Below are 20516 nucleotides of genomic sequence, written 5' to 3'. Positions count from 1 at the left end.
CATGGTAAAGACAAGTTTCTTTTTTATAATAGTAGGGCCTTAAGCATGTTTAAAATGAAAAAATGAAGCTAGGAGAATGGAATAGGTTGAAGACTTAAGAAAATGAGAACAAAACTGATGGAGGATAATTCTGGAAGAGATGGAAGGAAATGGTAATGTGAATAGTAAGACAGGAGGCCAAACTGTCTTTGAAAAGGAGGCAGGATGAAACTGGAGGAATGTAAGGTTAGATAGAAATGTGCCAGAAGAATAAGGGAGTAGTGTGGGATGAGGCGATGTCAAGAGAATTCACAGCTACACACACTGCATCACTTTCAGAGATAAAGTAGGAGATGAGATCAGTGTCTGAACGTAAGTGGGAGATAAACTAAGGAGAATGGTGAATCTTTAGGATAATTACAAAATGAATAGGAAAGGGAGGCTTACCAAAGGCAAAGAGTTGAGAAAAAGTAATGAGAGATGTATGGATTAGACACAATGAAAAAAATTAATATGAAAACATATACAACTAGTAAACGCAAATTAAAACAGGTAAATATTTTTACTCTAAATAGTCAAAATGACAATAGCCTTAATGATGGCAGGTACCACTTCTAAGCAACTCAGTATAAATGGAAGATATGAGGACATATACAGATGATTTCAATACACTATGGTTGAGTACAGGGATAAAGATATATGCCTACAGTTCAACTACAGAAAGAGCCAGTGGGAGTGAGGAAGAAGATAAGTGTTCAGGGCTGTATCTCTAACACCTAAAATAATGCCTGTTATACGGTAGCTGTTCAGTAAAATTTTGTTAAATTAATGAATGGTAAAATGTGCATCATACAGGAAACAATTTTATGCAATGGAAAATGATACAGAATAAAAAGGACTTAGGTCTGGAGCTTCTTTCCAAGAAACTTCAACTTCTTCATCTGTAAAACAGGGAAACAAACTCCCTTTCAGAAATGAGAAGTAAATAAGACAACCAGTAAGTTACATAAAAGAACCTAAGTGAAAACTCTAAAGGGAGGACTGCACTCTGATTATAACACCAATACTTCGGGGCGCCTGGGTGGCTCAGTCGGTTAAGCGTCCAACTTCGGCTCAGGTCATGAGTTCAAGCCCCGCGTCGGGCTCTGTGCTGACCGCTCAGAGCCTGGAGCCTGTTTCAGATTCTGTGTCTCCCTCTCTCTCTGACCCTCCCCCATTCATGCTCTGTCTCTCTCTGTCTCAAAAATAAATAAACGTTAAAAAAATAATAATAATAATACCACCAATACTTCAATGACCAAGTTAGTTTTGCTAATCTGGTTTCTGACATAGGATCCTTTCTGAAGCAGCACACAGGGTTGAAGAAGACAACATTCCAAGATGGGCGTCAAAAATCCTATGTTATCTACTACCATACAACGCTAAATGACAAAAGAAAGAGAAACTTTACATGTCATGAGGACCATATTCTTAGTATGTACAGAAAATGAAACCAGAGGTAGATACATCAAAGCTGCAAAATAATTTGTTATTTTCTTTTTTGCTTCTCTCCAAACATTAGTTTTGATCATATAACTTAAATACATTTTAAATACTGGACCTAATAACACATCAAGCAACCTACAAAATACAGTAATATCATGGTAATTGATTATAGACTCTAAACTCATCTGTTAAGAATTAACAGCCTAATCATAGTACTTTGATCATTTAATATTTGCTAGGTCATGTTTACATGCTTTCATATATTATTAAATCTATCAGGTTAAGTAGTAAGATTATCCTCATTTTGCTAATGAGGAAACAAGGACACAGAGTGGTTAAATAACTTGCTGAAAGTGACATAAACAGAAAGTGGCAGAGCTTAGTCTGGTTCCAGCAGGTCTTCTGGAATGGATTGGCTATAGGTGTCACCGTCAGGGTATCAACTTTTAGAGGCAACTATCACTTCTCATTTAAAAGTCCCATCTCTGAGATCAGATATCTTCACACATTCTGTCACTATAACTGTCATTACAAGCTGCAGTGACAGTTTCTAATTCACCATGTGGTTAGAGAGGTCTTCCCTAGCATGCAATCATTTACCTATTTCTATATACATTGGGAGGCTGGACTGCAGACACAGAGAACTAAAAAGAGCTGATGATCCCTGCACTCAAATGAACTGCTATACATGTAACTCAAAACACAGGAAGTTTCATACTAAAGGAGAATCTAGAAAACGGATCACATGTACCTACACTTATCATAAATATTCAAAGACCTCATACATAAACATAAAAATGTCTTATATTTACATTAGTAAATGTTTTAAAAATTTCCTTCAACTACAAGATATAAGTGCTCATGACAAAGTAAACATATGCCAAAGTTCTCGTGAAGCCACATAAGTTAAAAAAAAAAATTAGCACTCCCCACTCCCATCCTGGCCAATATCAAATGCTTCACAAAGTCTCTAACTCTTCTATTAGTGATCACAGAATATGCATACTTTAACATACATCTCTAAAAGGAATACAAACATGAAGAAATCCCTTGTAATTTTTATCCTACCTAATATTACTTGATTTCAGATGCTCCTCTGATTTCAAGTTTCCGGTCCTCATCTGGGACTTAAATGAAACGTTTTCTCCCACAATGACTATCTGCAAGAACATCCAATTTCTTAAGGTAGAATGGTTTAAGACATTCTAGACAGAGGAGAGGAGGAAAATATGAGTTAACCCACAATAACAGAGAACTCCTTTGAAAAAAAATTATTTTCTCTTTATTTGAAATGATTTAATGTAAAGGCAAATGAAAAATACCAAAGTTTTTATCTTTCTATATTAAGTTTCTTAGAATACACATTTTAAAATTGTTTTGTATATTTCTAACATTTTAGTTTTAGATCTAAATGTTATTTAATCTCCCTCTCTCTCTGAAACCTGAGTGATCTCTATTAGGACAAACAAATACCAGTTACCCAGCAGGGTTTTGTAGTTCCAAGGTGAGAGTGCCCTGTAGAACACAAGAGCAGATGGTTGGTCCAAACCAGACTGCTTAGCAAAGGAAAAACATGTAAAGCAATTAAACCACAATTACAGGTGGTATGAACGTTTAGGTTCTAAGATCAGCTAAAAATGGCAGGTTTTTAGATCTTTATTAACTCACTGAACAAAGATTTAGTCATGTTCATGTACTAGATACAGTGTGAATAACGGGGTATACAATGATGAACAAAACAGATATGGTCCCTGCCATGGATTTAAAATTTAATGTGGAGACAGACCCACAAGGAAGGAGGAGGCAACAAAGGGTAGTGGTTAATAGCATGGGTGTGTCACATTGTCTGTATTTAACTGCAGGCTGGGAGTAAATCAATAACAGGAAAAACAGCAAAATTCCTTAAGGACATCAATTTAACTCAAAGATTTGAACAAAGCAATTTAAGTAAATATTACTGGCTACTGATAATTGCTTACATTTACAATTACTGTGTGGCAGATTCTGTGCTCAATGTTCCATAGGCATGATCTCAAAGAATGGGAGTATAATGGAATAGTCAGGTGTCTTGTATTCACAACTGTGTTCAAAGCAAGCTCTGCCACCAACTAGCTGTGTAACCTTAGGAAATTCACTTCTCTATGCCCCAGTTTTGTTAGAAGTAAGGAGATAATAAATGTACCTACCTTACTGAGATATTTTGAGGATTAAATGAGATAATAGAAATAAAGCAGTTAGGCCTGCTATTTCGTAAGCCCTCAAAAAATATTAGCTATTATGGTCATTATTATTATTATTATTATTATTATTATAGTTATTATTAGCCCTCCCAACAATCCTAAGATAGAAGTGCCATTATTCTCATTCTATAAATTAGGAATTTGAAGCTAAGAACTCACAAACTAATCAATTCTAGAATAGAAGACAAAGTTATTAATAATATTTTAACAATAAAACACCAGTCTTAAGAGAAATTTCAAACATGCAGGAAGTCTATGTGGACCTTGTCTCCTTACTTCCAAAGCATGTATTTAATTTCTGATGACTTTAGTGGTACTTTAGTGGAAAACCCTGAGAAAATACCCCATGCTAAAACCCAAGCTCCTTAGCATAGCATGTGAGGTCCCAGAGCTCTCCATTTTATACTTTATGACCTAATAAAACTAAAATTACTTTTAGTTCATAGCTATTGTGCTCCTCAGTATCTTTATTCATGCTCTTTCACTCAACCTGGAATGCCCTCCTTCTTCCCTCCTTGTCTGGTTAACCCCTTATTTTTTTTTAATTTTTTAAAATGTTTTTATTTATTTTTCAGAGAGAGAGAGAGAGAGAGAGAGAGAACGACCAGGGGAGGGACACAAACACACACACACTCCAAAGCAGGCTCTAGGGTCTGAGTTGTCAGCACAGAGCCCCACACAGGCTTGAACTCGTGAACCACAATATCATGACCTGAGCCAAAGTCGGATGCTTAACCGACTGAGCCACCCAGTTGTCCCCACTCCTCTCATTTAAGACTCAGCAACTTCTATAGGAGGGCTTTGGCTTGGCCATGCACCCCCAGTACATCTTAATGCCCACTTCTTTCTCAGCATTCGTAGCACTGTGACGAAGTATTTCTTCAACTACAGACTGTTCTGTGCAACTCTGTATATCCGGTGCCTAACAATGCCTGCCAAACTAAGTGTATCAAATAAATTTATGTTAATTTGGGCTAAAAAAGTCTCTCGAAAAGGCCAAGACTCTAAAAATTCAAAGTTTCTCAAAACTAACAGTAGTCTCAAAAGTCTCCCAGGAAAAGAGTTTGAAAGATTTTTTATCTGATAACCAGGAATAACATACTTCCAAGTTCAGAAAAATCTACCATTTTATATAGTCAATTAGAGAAGTTCATGGTCATTTACTTGGCTGTATGAAATTCAGATTGTTTTCCACACACTGGGATCTATAAAGTACATACAATACACTAATATTTCTACAGAAATACAAAATCCGAAACCTCAATAGAACATGGATAAATCCAACAACCCAAATGAGTTAAATTTAGATTAAGCCATTAACAACTGGAAGACTATTTCCCCTCATCTCAACTTTTACATTAGATGAAGTATGCCAAAACAATGGTTTTCAACTCTACTGGACAATGCGTTTGGAGGGATAAAAAAAAAAAATGCATTCTATATAACAACTCTGTACCTTCTGGAAATAAAATACAAGATAATATTAAACTATATAATACATTAGAAATGAAAACTAAATGCCTTTTAAGTAAAAAAAAAAAAAAAGGAAAAAACAATTTTTAATAAAATTAGCACCTGAATATGTAAATGAGCAGGTAAGACTATCTTTGAAGTTATTATGAAGTAAATGCTTGCACATACTTTTGATGGTAAGAGAAGGTTAAGAGAATTCCAAACAAAGACAGAACAATGAAAGCCAAAATATGATTAGACACTAGAATTAAAACAAGTATCAATGTAATAATAGAGTAGATTTACTGGAAATGGCAATAAGAGAAAAAAATGACATGGGGCAACATAACAAGACAAAATACAAAGAGGTGATTTGAAGAAAACAAGTATGTAACTATACCCTTTGATAGGTGACATGGAACAAAAACTAGATTTGAAAAAAAGAGCAAACAGCCTTTATATAATGTAAAACACCATATAAATTAAGGTTAAACAAAAATAAAGTACTACTTCCCAATGTGGAGTAGGGAAATAATATGTGAAATGGACAACGGACAAGTTAATTAACTCAAATAGCTAGCAAAAAGATACGGTCTGGTTTAATTAAATAAAAGAATCTATAAATAATTTTTTTCACTTTTTATGTTTTTTATTTTTATTTATTTTTCAATATATGAAATTTATTGTCAAATTGGTTTCCATACAGCACCCAGTGCTCATCCCAAAAGGTGCCCTCCTCAATACCCATCACCCACCCTCCCCTCCCTCCCTTCCCCCATTAGCCCTCAGTTTGTTCTCAGTTTTTAAGAGTCTCTTATGCTTTGGCTCTCTCACACTCTAACCTCTTTTTTTTTTTTTTAAAGAATCTATAAATGATTATAGTACATATATTCTCTACTTCTTGGTGGTCTCTGAAATTAAAAATATAAGATATACAAAAATCAAATCTGATTTTTCTACCAAAAAGCCATTATTTACTTCATATCTCCAGACATCAGTTTCACCTAGTCAGGTTCCTTCTTTATTATTTTCCTATCTGACTGAAGAAAGGGGTGGTATATTAAAATCAAATAATTTAACAAATAATAATTTAATAAATTAACAGGCCACAGAGCGCCTATGGATGATTGTTATGTTAATATTAATGGCTCCCAATGAATCACACAACACTTGGCAACTGCACCTTATTAATTCCCTTCACACACTGATCCTGGACTGGCCATGTGACTTACTTTGGCCCATTGTATTTTACCAAATATGATACAAACAGGCTTGATAAACACCTGCGTGTTTGAGCCTGCCCTTTTGCTAACACCACCACTATGTTATGAAGTTAAGGATGACAGACCACTTGGAAAAAAGAAACCCAGTTTTCCTACCTATCACAGCCATCTTAGTTGAGGGTCCAGACATATGAGTGAGGTTGTCTTGGACCATTCAGGTCAGGCTGAGCCACAGCTGACTGAGTCATCCAACTTCATCTAGATGGTCTGAGACATGGGAAACCTTTGGAGATTTTGAGCAAAGAGGTGAAATGATCTAATCTAGATTTTAACAGGTTCCACCTAGCTGCTATATTGAGAATTAACTGACTTGAAGTAGTTGGCAGTAGTGAAGATGGTTGTGATCAGACTCTGACCAGCAACAGCATTTGCTGAATGAAAAACACAAGAGAAAGAATTAAAAGAAATAATTCGTGGTTTTCAGCCTAAGTAGCTTGAATTATGGATCTGCCATTTGCTAACAAGAGGAAGATGATACAAGTAGGTATAGGAGGAAAGAAGAGTCCATTTTGGGACAACAGTGCCTCCCACATGGTATTATATAGATAAGCTCTTGCTATTGTTTTTGATAACAATGGTAACTCTGAGATGATTATTATACATCCAAGACAATGAACTGGTAGGTAGGTAGAGTCTGGGGTTTAAAGAAAAGGTTTGGACTACAGATATTCATTTGGGAGTCACCAGCATATAGGCATACTTCCATTTTATTGTGTTTTGCTTTACTGTACTTCACAGGTACTGTGTTTTTTACAAATAGAAGGTTTGTGACAACCCAGCATCAACCAAGTCTACTGACACCATTTTTCCAACAGCATTTGCTCCCTTTGTGTCTCTGTGTCACATTTTGGTAATTCTCACAGTATTTCAAAACTTTTTCAATATTATTGTACTTGTTATGATGATCTGTGATTAGTGATCTTAGATGTTATTATTGTAATTGTTTTGGGGCACCACAAACCATACCCATATAAGACAATGAACTTGATAAATGTTGTGTTCTGACGGCTTCATCAACTGGCCATTCCCCCATTTCTCTCTCTCTCTCTTTTGGCTTTCCTATTCTCTGAGACACAATACTGAAACTAGGCCAATTAATACCCTACAATGTCATCTAAGTGTTCAAATGAAAAGGAAGAGTTGCACATCTCTCACTTTAAATCAAAAGCTAAAAATGATTAAGCTGAGTGAGGATGGCATGCTGAAAGCCAAGACAGGCCAAAAGCTTGTACACACACACACACACACACACACACACACACAGTTCTTGAAGGAAATTACAAGTGCTACTCCATTTGTAACACACAAATGATAAAGCAAAAGAGCCTTATTGTTGATGTGAGAAAGTCTGAGTGGTCTAAATATATCAAAGCAGCCACAACCTTCCCTTAGGCCAAAGCCTAAACCAGAGCAAGGCCCTAACTCTCTTCAATTCTGTGCAGGCTGAGAGGTAAGGAAGCTGCAGAAGCAAAGTTGAAAACTTAGCAGAGTTTGGTTCATGAGGTTTAAGGAAAGAAGCCATCTCCATAACATGAAAGTGCAAGGTGAAGCAGCAGGTGCTGATACAGAAGCTGCAGCAAGTTATCCAGAAGATCTAGCTAAGATAATTCATGAAGATGACTACACTAAGGAAGACTTTCTATGTAGACAAAAGAGCCTTATATTGGAAAAAGATGCCATCTAGGACTTTCATAGCTAGAGAGGAGAAGTCAATGCCAGGTTTCAAAACTTCAGAAGACAGGCTGACTCTCTTGTTAGGGGCTAATGCAGCTGGTGCCTTGAAGTTGAAACCAATGCTCATTGACCATTCCAAAAATCCTAGGGCCCTTAAGAACTATGCCAAATCTACTCTGCCTGTGTGCTCTATAAATGGAACAACAAAGCCTGGATGACAGCATATCTGTTTATAACATGATTTACTGAATATCGAATTAAGTTTATTCATTTTTTTTGAGAGAATGAATGAATTAATGAATGAATATTTCAAGGGGGCTCCACAATGTCAGCACAGTGCCCAACACGGGGCTTGGTCTCATGAACCATGAGATCATGACGTAAGCCAAAAGTAAGGGTCAGACATTTAACCGACTGAGCCACCCTGGCATCCCTACTGAATATTTTAAACCCACTGTTGAGACCTATTGCTCAGAAAGAAAGAAGCCACTCAGAAAGAAAGATTCCTTTCAAAATATTACTGCTCACTGGCAACACACCTGGTCACTGAAGAACTCTGGTGGAGATGGACAACAAGATTAATGTTACTTTCATGCCTACTAACACAACATCTGTTCTGTAGCCCATGGATCAAAAAGTAATTTGGATTTAAGACTTTTTACTTGAAAAATGTATTTCATAAAACTATAGCTACCATTTATGGACTCCTCTGACGATCTGGACAAAGTCAACTGAAAACGTTTTGGAAAAGATTCCCCATCCTAGATGCCATTAAGAGCATTCAAGAGTCACATGAGGAGGTCAAAATATCAACATTAAAAGGAGTCTGGAAGACGCTGATTACAACCCTCATAGATGACTTTGAGGGGTTCAAGACTTTAGTTGAATAAATAACTGCAGATGTGGTGGAAAGAGCTAGAACACGAGATTTAAAAGTGGAGCCTGAAAATGGGACTGAATTGCTGCAAATCTCATGACAAAACTTGAATGGATGAGGAGCTGATTCTTACGGATGAGTGAAGAAAGTGATTTCTTGAGATGGAATCTACTCCTGGTGAAGATGCTGGGAAAACTGTTGAAATGACAACAAGGGATTTAGAATATTATACAAACATAGTTGCTAAAGCAGCAGCAAGATTTGAAAGGACAGACTCCGATTTTGAAAGAAGTTCTACTGTGGGTAAAATGCCATCAAACAGCATCACATGATACAGAGAAATCATTTGTGAATCAACGTGGCAAATTTCATTGTCTTATTTTAAAAAACTGCCAACCCCAACCTTCAGCAACCACCACCGTGTCAGCCAGCAGCCGCCAATATCAAGGCAAGATACTCTACAAGATATTCTACCAGCAAAAAAATTACAACTCACTTGAAGTTCAGATGATGGTTAGCATTTTTTAGCAATAAAATATTTTTCAACTAAAGTGTGTACGTTGGTTTTTTAGACAAAATGCTATTGTACACTTAATAAACTATAGTATAGTGTAACTTTTATATGCCTGGAAAACCAAAAAAATTCATTTGACTTACTTTACTGCAATATTCAATCTACTGTGGTGGTCTGGAACTGAACCTACAATATCTCCAAGGTATGATATTGTATGAGAAGGGAACAGAGCAGTAAATAGACTGAGAACTAATAGCCAGAGAGTTAGGAGGAAAATTTGTTTAAGATTTTATTTCTAAGTAATCTCTATACCCCATGTGGAGCTCAAACTTACAACCCTAACATCAAGAGGTGCATGCTCTACTGAGTCAGCCAGGTGCCCCAGGAGGAAAATTTGTTGAAGATGGTGTCCTAGAAGCCAAATGAAGAAAGAGCTTCAAGAAGGGGCACAGAATCAATAAGTGTTGCTGATGCATCAAGTACAACGAGGCCTGAGAGCTGACTATTGGACTTAGCAATGTGGAAGCCACTGAGGGTCTTGTTAAGAATGATTTTGGTGGAGAAGTAGAGGCATAAGCCTATGGTTTGACTTCAATAGAAAATAGGAAAGGAACTGAGACTAAAACTGAGTTTAGACATCTTTATAAAGGGAATACAGGCAGAACTGGAGGGAGACATGAGGGTCAAAAGAGTTCTGAAGATGGGATACATAACCAGCTTTTAATGGGACAGAATGGGATAAACAACATGGGAAGGACTCAAGGGAGAAAATAAAAGGATGAAAACAGTTTCATAAATGTCATAGGGGTCTGTTTAAATACTGCACATGTTTAAAAGGGAAAAAAAAAGTCCTTGAATAAAAAAAGAATAAAACATAAAGTGAATATATAAAGAAGGAAAGTCAACTAATAATTATTGAGGACCTACTAAATGGCAAGTAAATCACATAAACCATTCCCACTTTTTCATAGCAACCTAAAATAACTACTATTTTTCCAATGTATAAATAAGGCTCAGAGTTAGGAAACTTGCCCAAGATCACAAAGATAAGTATGTGCTATGACTAGGATTCAAATCCAGGTATATCAGAATTCCAGAGTCTAAACTTCTTCTATTCGTTATTCCATGATTCATGACAGATTTCAATTTTCAACAATTCACAAATTCAAAGCTAAATTGTCAATATTTTATTGTTTATGATTTATTCTGAGTTTCCCTTTTTAACAACATAATTCCCATCCATATCTTTTTTCCCTTAAACCTAAAAGACTTATCCAGGAAATGTTCCCGGTTTTATCCTCTAGTATAGTTTCTATTCCAGGAGGTCTCTCTAGATGTTCTGTCCACTCTCTCTTTTTCATCAGAGAAAAATAAAAACCTCAATTTTTAGAGAATTCTGATTAGTAAGACAACTTCCAGATAAACAAGTTTACTATATTTTCTTGCATGAATTATACACGAGAAATGAATGCACACAGACTTCAGTGGCAACCGGAGAATGTTCCTGGGAGTGAGCCTAAGTCATCACTGCTAACAATATTCCTTATGCTTAGTGCCAAAGTTACTCATAGAACAAGTTTCTGAATATATGATTGAAAAAGAAGGGGAGGGGACAACTTCATGGACAAATCTTCGGTCCATACAATTTAGATAATATCAAACATAAAGTAAGATCAAACAAATTTTATTATACTCTCCTATCCTGCTCCTCTAAAATATAAAAATCAAGGATATGTCCTGGCCTCTCTATTATTCCTACATTACTCAAAATCTAGTTTTTAAGTTCTTTGCTAAACAAGTTGCTAAATGTACAGTAACATTTACAACTTGATAATATATATATATATTTTTTTTAATGTTTATTTATTTTTGAGACAGAGAGAGACAGAGCATGAACGGGGGAGGGTCAGAGAGAGAGAGGGAGACACAGAATCTGAAACAGCCTCCGGGCTCTGAGCTGTCAGCACAGAGCCCGACGCAGGGCTTGAACTCACGGACCGCGAGATCATGACCTGAGCCGAAGTCGGCTGCCCAACCGACTGAGCCACCCAGGCGCCCCTTCAACTTGATAATATATTAACAAAATCAGTTCACTGGACAACAGACCCCAAGAAATTAAGAGTTTATATCAAATCCGGCTCATATAAATTATATAAAAAATATCTGAAGAAATGACAGAATATTTTTCAAATTTGATCGAAGTTATAAACCCACAGATCTAAGAAGCTCAACAAACCTTAAGCATTTAAACACAAAAGAAGACCATACAAAAGCACTGTAATCAAATGGCTGAAATTCCATGATAAAGAGAAAATTTTCAGAGCAGGCAGAGAAAAAAATACATCATTTAAGGAGGAATAAGGATAAGATAATGCCCAAATTCTTATCAGAAAAAAATTTAAGCCAGAAGATAATAGAATAACATCTTCAAAATATTGGGGAGGGGGGGTGGAGAAGGCCTGTCAAACCTGTAACTATCTATCTAGCACAAATATCCTTTGAAACTAAAGGTGAAATGATGTCATTTTCACAAACACAAAAGCCGAGGAAACTTGATGTCAGCAAATCAATTCTGTAAGGAATATTAAAAAGGAAGTTCTTGAAGCTGGAAAAAAAAGACAAAGGTAATACACAGAAACCTGGAACTACACAAAGAGATGAGGAATGCCAGAAAAGAAAAAAATTTAAGTAAATACAAAATAAATTTTTTCTCCTTGTTTTTAAATTTCCTTAAAGGTTGACTAACCTTTAAACAAAAATAACATGTGGTCTAGGGTTTAAAACAAATAAAGGGGAAAAAAAGGAGGGGGATGGCACTTAACTGGTTCAGAACATGCAACTCTTGATCTTGGGGTCATGAGTTTGAGTCCCACATCGGGTGTAGAGATTACTAAAAAAGTAAACTTCACAACAAAATAAAACACAAGAAAGTGTTTGACATTAACAGTATAAACAAAAGGAAAGGAAAATGAAATTATACTGCTTAAAATTTTACATTAAATATAAAGTAGCACAATATAAAAAAGCATAACGTAAATCCCAATGCAACACAAAAGGGGGAGGATACCTAATAAACCAACAAAAGAGATAAAATAGAAACAGAAATAAAGAAAAATAGATAGATCTACAATTATTTGGAGCTTTCAAAACTTCTCTCAGTAACTGATAGAACAAATAGGCAGAAAACTAGTAAAATTAAACCAATACTATCAACTAAACAGATCTAATTGGCATTTATGAAACATTCTACCCAACAGAAGAATACATGTTCTTTCAAGTGCACATGGAACATTCACCAAGATGGACCATATGCGAACCACAAAATAAGTCTTCAAAAATTAGAATCACATAACTATAAGTCAATATAGAAAGAGAGCTGGAAAAATCCTCAAGTTTGGAAATGAAATAATACATTTAAAAAAATTTTTTTAATGTTTATTTACTTTTGAGAGACACAGAGACAGAGTACGAGTGGGGGGAGAGCAGAGAGAGAGACACACACAGAACTAGAAGCAGGCTCCAGACTCCGAGCTGTCAGCACAGAGCCCTATGAGGGGCTCGAACTCATGAACCGTGAGATCATGACCTGAGCCGAAGTTGGACACTCAACCGACTGAGCCACCCAGGCACCCCAATATTACGTTTCTTAATAATCATGGGGCAAAGAAGAAATCACAAAGGAAATTGGAAAATATTTAAAACTGAACGAAAATGGAAACACATGATGTATAGGATGGAATGAAGGCAGTGCTCAGAAAGCTTTTTATGGCTTTAGATGCTTACATTAAAATAAAAAAAAAGGTCTAAAAGCATTAATCTAAGGTCTATCTTAAACTGTAAAAGAGTATATTAAACCAAAATTAAGTAGAAGAAAATAATGAAAAGTAAAAACAAAAACAGAAAACAAGTAAAAGCTAACTTTAAAAAGATCAATATAATTCTCCCCAAACTTATCTACAGTTACAAACAATTCCAGTCAAAACCCTAGCAGGCCGTTTTGGTAGAAACTGACAGACTGGCTTTAAAATTTATCTGGAAATGAAGAATCTAGAATAACCCAAACAATGTATTCAAAAAGAATAAAGTTGGGAGAACTTACACCACCCAATTTCAAAATTTACTTTAGAGCTGTGATAATATAAACAGTATAGTAATGGTATAAGAAGAGATATATAAATCAATGGAACAGAACAGAGTACAGAAACAAACTCATGTACTCATGTATGTAGGTACATGCATATGAATGTATCTGTGTGGATAGCCAAATGATTTTTAACAAAAGTGTCAAGGCAATGAAATGGGGGAAAAATGATGTTTTCAATGATAGTGCTGGAATAACTGGGTAAAAATTTAAAAACTGGAAAAAATTAACCTTAAAAAATACATCACAAGATACACAAAAATAACTCAAAATCATAGACCTAAGTCTATAAATCTCTAGGAGAAAATCTTCACTGCCCCAGAGCAAAAAAAGAGTTCAATAAAGGCAAGATTCAATAAACAAAAAGTAAACTGATAAATTAAATTCATTAAAATTTAAAATTTCTGTTCCTCAAAATCATTAAGTGAAAAGGCAAGCCAGATTCGGGTGTGTGAGTGTGTGAGTGTGTGAGTGTGTGAGTGTGTGAGTGTGTGTGTGTGTGTGTGTGTCTGTATGTGTGTACAAAGGATTTACATTCAAGAAATATAAAGAGAACTCAATAATAAAGCAGTCCAATTTTTTTAAATGGGCTAATGATCTAGACGCTATACAAGGAAATACATAAATGGCCCGTAAGCACAGGAAAAGCAGCTCAACATCTTCAGTCATCTGGGAAATGCATATCTACAATAAAGTACCAATTCGTACTCAGTGGAATGATAAAAACCAAAGGACTACCAAAACCAAGTGTTGTAGCTGAGGATGTGGAAGAACTCGAACTCGTCTACAGTGCTAGTGGACGTATAAAACGTTAACTGCATTGGGAAAAAGTTTGGTAATTTCTTGTAAAGTTACATGTGTCCTTACTATATGACACAATGATTCCACTCCTAAGTATTTACCAAAAGAAATGAAAAATGTCCACAGAAAGACTTCCACAAAATGTTTCTAGAAGCTTTAGTCACAGTAGCAAAAAAAACCAAAAAACCCAAAGGTTCATCAAAAGTGAAGGGATAAAAAACTGTAGTATAACCACACAATGGAATATTACTCAGCAGCAACCAGAACACAACTAGTGATGCATGCAACAAAGTGGACTGATTTAAAAAATATTATGTCAAGCAAAAGATTTCAGACACAAATAGTACATACTGTATTATTCCACTTATGAAGTCCTAGAACAAGCAAAATTAATTTATAGTGATACAAATCAGAACAAGGATTGCCTGAGGCACAGAGGGACAAAAAGGGTAAGGACAGACTGCAAAGGAGTCTGAGAGAATTTGGGGGGGATTTGGAAATGTTCTATATCTTGATTAGAGCAGTGGTTAGAGGATATATGCTCATAAAACTTCATTAACTGTACACTTAAAATGAGTGCATTTTATTTCGTTACCTCCAGTAATGTGATTTAAAACAGTATACACCCTATGATCATAATCTGATTAAAATACATTATCTACACATTACATAAAATGCATATTCTATATTCATAAAAATGACTAAATAGCGTGAACAGTATTGGTGGCAATTTAATATTACAAACTTTCTCACAAGTTAACAGTAAGCGCCCCAATTAAGAGCTTTTTCTAAGTCCTCATACTTCCTTGAATAGTATTCAATACTATACTGTATCTGCATTTTTTTCAAACTTCAGCCTACATCAAAATCTCTGAATGCTTTTGAAAATAATACCTAAACTTAAGCCCCACAGTTTCTGATTCAGCTGGTCTGAGATGGGACACAGAATTTGTATTTCTAACAAGTTCCCTGGTGATGCTGATGCTGTTGGTCTGAGGACGACACTTTGAGAACTACTGCATTAGAACAACCCCTTGTCATTTCTTGCTTCTTTTTTCTGCTTCCACCTATATAGAGTGGCAAAGTCATTAAGAATGAAACACCTAATCATCAGGGAAATGCAAATCAAAAGCACGAGATATCACCTCACACGGTCAGAATGGCTAAAATCAAAAACACAAGAAACAGTAAGTATTGATGAGGATGTGGAGAAAAAGGAACTCTCATGCACTGTTGGTGGGAATGTAAACTGGTGCAGCTGCTAGAAGACAGTATGGATGTTCCTCAAAAAATTAAAAATAGAATTACCATAAAATATTTACCCAAAAAATATTTAAACACTAAATAAAAAAGATATATACACCCCTATGTTTACTGAAGCTTTATTTACAATAGGCAAATTATGGAAACAGCCCAAGTAGCCATGATAGATGAATGGAGAAGGAAGATGTAACATATATATTACATATACATACAAACTATATGATGGAATACTCAGCCATAAAAAAGAATGAAACATGGATGGATCTAGAGAATATACTGCTAAATGAAATACGTCAGTCAGAGAAAAACAAGTATCAAGTGATTCCATTCTTATGTGGAATTTAAGAAAAACAAAAGGTGGTGTGATCTTACAGTTCATGGGCTGAAGTCCAGCATCAGGCTCTGCACTGATAGTGCAGAACCCGCTTGGGATTCTCTTTCCCTCTCTCTCTGCCCCTACGCTGTTTGCAGGCGCTTGCTCTCTCTCTCTCAAAATAAATAACACGAAGAAGGAGGGGGAGGAGAAACAAAACAAATGAAAAAATGAGACAAACCAAAGGAAAAAAAAGGGAGGCGCCTGGGTGGCTCAGTTGATTAACAGTCCAACTCTTGATCTCAACTCAGGTCTTTTTTTTTCCTAAGGTTTATTTATTTATTTTGAGAAAGAGAGGGAGGGGGAGGGAGAGAAAGAGGTGGGGGAGGGACAGAAAAAGGGACAGAGAATCCCAAGCAAGCTCCAAGCCATTGGCACAGAGCCCAACGCAGGGCTCGAACCCACAAACCATGATGAGATCATGACCAGAGCTGAGATCAAGAGCCACATGCTTAACCAACTGAGACACCCAGGCACCCCTCACAGGTCAGGTCTTCATCTCATGGTCATTCAAGACCTGCGTTGGGCTCTGCCCTGGGTGTGAACCCTACTTAAAAGAGAGAGAGGAGAGAGACCAAAAAACAGACTCTTTTCTATAGAGAACAAATTGATGGTTACCAGAGGGGAGGTGGGTGGAAGGATGGGGAAGAAAAAAAAAAAAAAAAAAAGAATGGAACTTGACCTTGTTACCATCTGGGACCTCTTCCCTAAGGATCTCACCCTGATACCCATACAGCTCTATCATTCCTTCCCAGCTTGTGGATTCAAGTGTCACCTTATTGAAGACAACTACAAAATCAATTATTTCCAACTCAGCTCATGGTATGTCTACATTCCAACTGCCTATTTGGCATCTCTGTATGGATATTCATTAAATACTCCCTCCCTTCAACACCCATACTTCTATTACCTATTTCCATGAAAAGTGCTACCATTTCGCCACAAGCAACTTCAATATCATCAATGACCTTCCCTCTCTCCCTTCATATGTAATCAGTTACTAATGCCCCATTGGTTACAACCATGTATTCTCTCCTAAGTATTTCTCAGTACCCTGATTCAAACTTTCATTATCTCCTACATGAATTTTGGCAGTTTCCTCAAATGGTTTCCATGACTTTACTTGCATAGAGTTCCCAAATATATGATACTAACCAATTTCAAACACATCAATTTCCAGACTGAAAACACTAAATCAATTTCCATTTAACCACAAAGCTCAAACTAAGTACACTGCCAGTCAGTATGCCCCTATTAGTTTCTGACCTTGTCTCCTACCCCTTCATGAACTATGCTCCCAATGCTTCTGACTCTTCTTGTGTTTGTTTATTTATTTATTTATTTTAGTAATAAACACTGTATTTTCTCTACCTGGAATATCCGTCTTCAGTTCCTAACAAAAGTCTTCCTATTTTCAGGAGATGATATACCCTTCATAAAACGTTCTAAGACATTTTTGTGAAGTCAGCCCTCTGATTTGTACCTCTTAATCATGCATACTACATCCTAACTTGTTATTTCTTCAATTAATCTCTGAAAGTGCTACTCATACCATAACCCCAAAACTGCCTGGAAGAGTGCTTTATTATCTAGTCTTCCCTGAATAAATATGTTGAATGAATGTAGTTAACTAAGATATTATTTGTGTATTTTTATTTTTTTTAATTATTATTATTTTTGAGAGAGCTCAAGTGGGGGAGAGTGAAGTTGCATTGAGAGGGGGACAGAGGATTGGGAGCAGGCTTCACGCTGACAGCAGAGAGCTCAGTGAAGGGCTTGAACTCATGAACCACAAGATCATGGCCTGAGCAGAGGTTGGATGTTCAACCGAATGAGCCACCCAGGTGCCCCCCTTTGTGTATTTCTAAAGTACATATTAAGTAAAAACCTCAAGGTTACAAACATGATTTCACACATGAAATTTTTTAACAGTAAAAATCCTTTGATGGAAGCTCCTTATGGTCTATACTACTACTGGCCAATAGAAGAAAATATAATGTGAGTCACATATTTACCATATGTAACCTACTTCTTTTTACTTAAAAAAAAAGTAAAAAGAAAAAGAAGAAAATAATTTAATGTATTTTGTTTAACCTAACATACCCAAAACATTAGCATTTCAACATGTAGTCAATATAAAAATTATTAAAGATTTCAAATTCTTTTCATGCTAAGTTGTCAAAATGTTGTAGATATTTTACAATTAAAGCATCTGTCAACTAAGTAGCTAATTCTTTATCAGAAATATTTGATCAGTATTTAAATTCATAAAATTTATTGTTGAAAGGTAGATTTACATACTCAAATTGTTCTGACAACTCAATCAAGTATAAATTCTTAAAACTTAAATTAATTAAATAAACTTAATTACAATATAGTTCCTCAGTCACACCAGCCACATTTCAAATGCTCAATAACCATAGGTGGCCAGTAGTTACTATACTGGGCCATGCAGGTACAAACCACTCATGAAAGGATCAATTATTTTAGCAATATGAAAGAGAAATTACAAAAGACTTTTAACTCCTGAAACTATTAAGATTTTAGCTAGGAAAAAAATCCTCCAGATGGACCACTTTGCTTACTCATAGAAGCAGCTGTAGAACAGAATTCATACTATTAATTTCTTAATATTTCAGACCTACTTAGACACTGTTCTAGGACCTGGGATATAGCAATGAAGTACACAAGGTTCCTGCTATCAAGGAATTTATGGACTAGGGATTGTGGGAGGAGACAAAAAGCAAACCCGTGTATAATCTAGCGGCATTACATCCTGAAAGTGACTGGGGATCAGTCTCGGGAAGACTCCCTGGGAAAAGCTAGATCCATTCCTAGGAGTGTGAGGCCCCTTTTCCACATTGTTCCATTTGCCCTCCTTGCCCAGCCCAAGTTGAGAAATTCAACAAGAACCAGAGAATAAGGCCCAGACCAGGGCAGAACAGCTAGCCTTTTTAGTATCCTACTCAGCACCTGAGGCACTTTAAATTGCATTGAGTAGAATTAAGTAATACAAGCCCCTTCTAATTCTGCTGCTTGACCTTTTGGTCTCTCTGGGCTTCAATTTCCTATGTGAAACTATAGAGTTTCTAACTATAGTTAGAGTTAATTATGCATATTTTGCAAAGTTTGCTTTATCAGTGAACATATAATACATGTGAATGAATGGATGCTATGAACTCAGATAAAGCATTATATGAAAAGGAAAACCATATCAGGGGTATTTTAAAAAAGAGCTTATTAAACATTTCATTTTTCCTGACTGACTCTCAAAACAATAAACATGCAACACCATCGGGATAGACGTGGGCTGTCTAATTCAGTAGCCACTAGCTACATGAACATTTGACATGTGGTTACTATGACTCATTTAAATAAAATTAATTTAAACAGCTACATTTTCCTAGTGGCTACCATTTTGGACAGCACAGGCATTTATCAATACATTATTGATTAACCTACTGGAGTGAAAGAGGAAAACCTCAAAACCTACCTACCTTCCTCCATGTCACCAACCATTCAAAAGGCAAAGGTACATTGACAGCAATTTTTGATAAGCAGGTGAGAGAATGAAATGGAAATGAAAATGAAAAGTTTTCACAAAACAGAGTTGGCTTCCTATCAGTTAACATCTGAGAGAAATCAGCACAGATTTATGTTACAGCACTGGCATGTACATGCACGTGGCTTTCCTTTCCTGCTCTGGCTGGCACTAGAACAGAAACAGACCTGTCTCACTCATCTGTACATCTCTGGCACAAAGTTTATCAAATGAACAGAATCCCATTACCAATAACTCCCCACTGTACTTACATGCTCTCTCTAGTTGGCATTCTTCTTTGGAGTCCCACATCTGAATTTCCCCTCCTGTTCTTAAGAAATCCCCCAACTTACAAGACAGAAGCCACCTTCCACTCTAGATTTACCAGTTTCCCTTGCAGCTAGGGTACAGGGACATGAATGAGGCTTCTCAATGAGCACACCAACCCGACATGTAAATGGCAGCTAGTGAGAGAAGAGGGACTGTGACAACTACAGCCACTACATCCAATTCCCAGTATAAGTGGTCCAGCATGTCAGGCATGGGTCAGGGATAGAAGTTATGGAGACAAAGTCCTGCACAGGAGTGTCTTCACAGGCTGAATTTAAGGCTGCATACTCCAGGCTATACAACAATTGTGGCCTCTCCAAAATGCCCATATCCTAATCCCCACAACCTGTGAATATGTTCCCTTACATTATTGTACAAGGGACTTATGTAAATCAGAGGTGATTAAGGGTTTTGAGAAGAGATTATTCTGGATTAACTGGTTATGTCCAGTATAATCACAAGGATTCTTACAAGTAAAAGAAGCAGCAGGAGGGTCAGAAGTGATGCGATAAAGGAAGCAAAGGGTACAGTGATAGGATTACTGGTTTTGAAGATGGAAGGGG

At 36.3% G+C, this 20516-nt stretch overlaps 1 protein-coding gene across 12 annotated transcripts in view; it reads right to left on the bottom strand.

Moving 5' to 3' along the window:
- The window catches only part of SMG7 (SMG7 nonsense mediated mRNA decay factor), a 90365-nt gene that overhangs the window by 51117 nt on the left and 18732 nt on the right, over nucleotides 1-20516 (bottom strand). For 7 of the 12 annotated variants that reach the window (XM_027074373.2, XM_027074372.2, XM_027074375.2 and 4 more), the window contains exon 2: nucleotides 2533-2669. The exons of 4 other annotated variants lie outside the window; for them this stretch is intronic. In XM_027074373.2, coding sequence (XP_026930174.1) covers nucleotides 2533-2636 — 104 coding nt within the window. In that variant the 5' untranslated portion in view covers nucleotides 2637-2669. The remainder of the gene's footprint in view (nucleotides 1-2532; nucleotides 2670-20516) is intronic. One more of the 12 variants, XM_053209483.1, reaches the window with a different exon arrangement.

The sequence above is a fragment of the Acinonyx jubatus genome, chromosome E4 (assembly GCF_027475565.1).
Source record: "Acinonyx jubatus isolate Ajub_Pintada_27869175 chromosome E4, VMU_Ajub_asm_v1.0, whole genome shotgun sequence".
Lineage (NCBI taxonomy): Eukaryota > Metazoa > Chordata > Mammalia > Carnivora > Felidae > Acinonyx > Acinonyx jubatus.
This window is presented reverse-complemented; position numbering and strand designations above follow the sequence as displayed.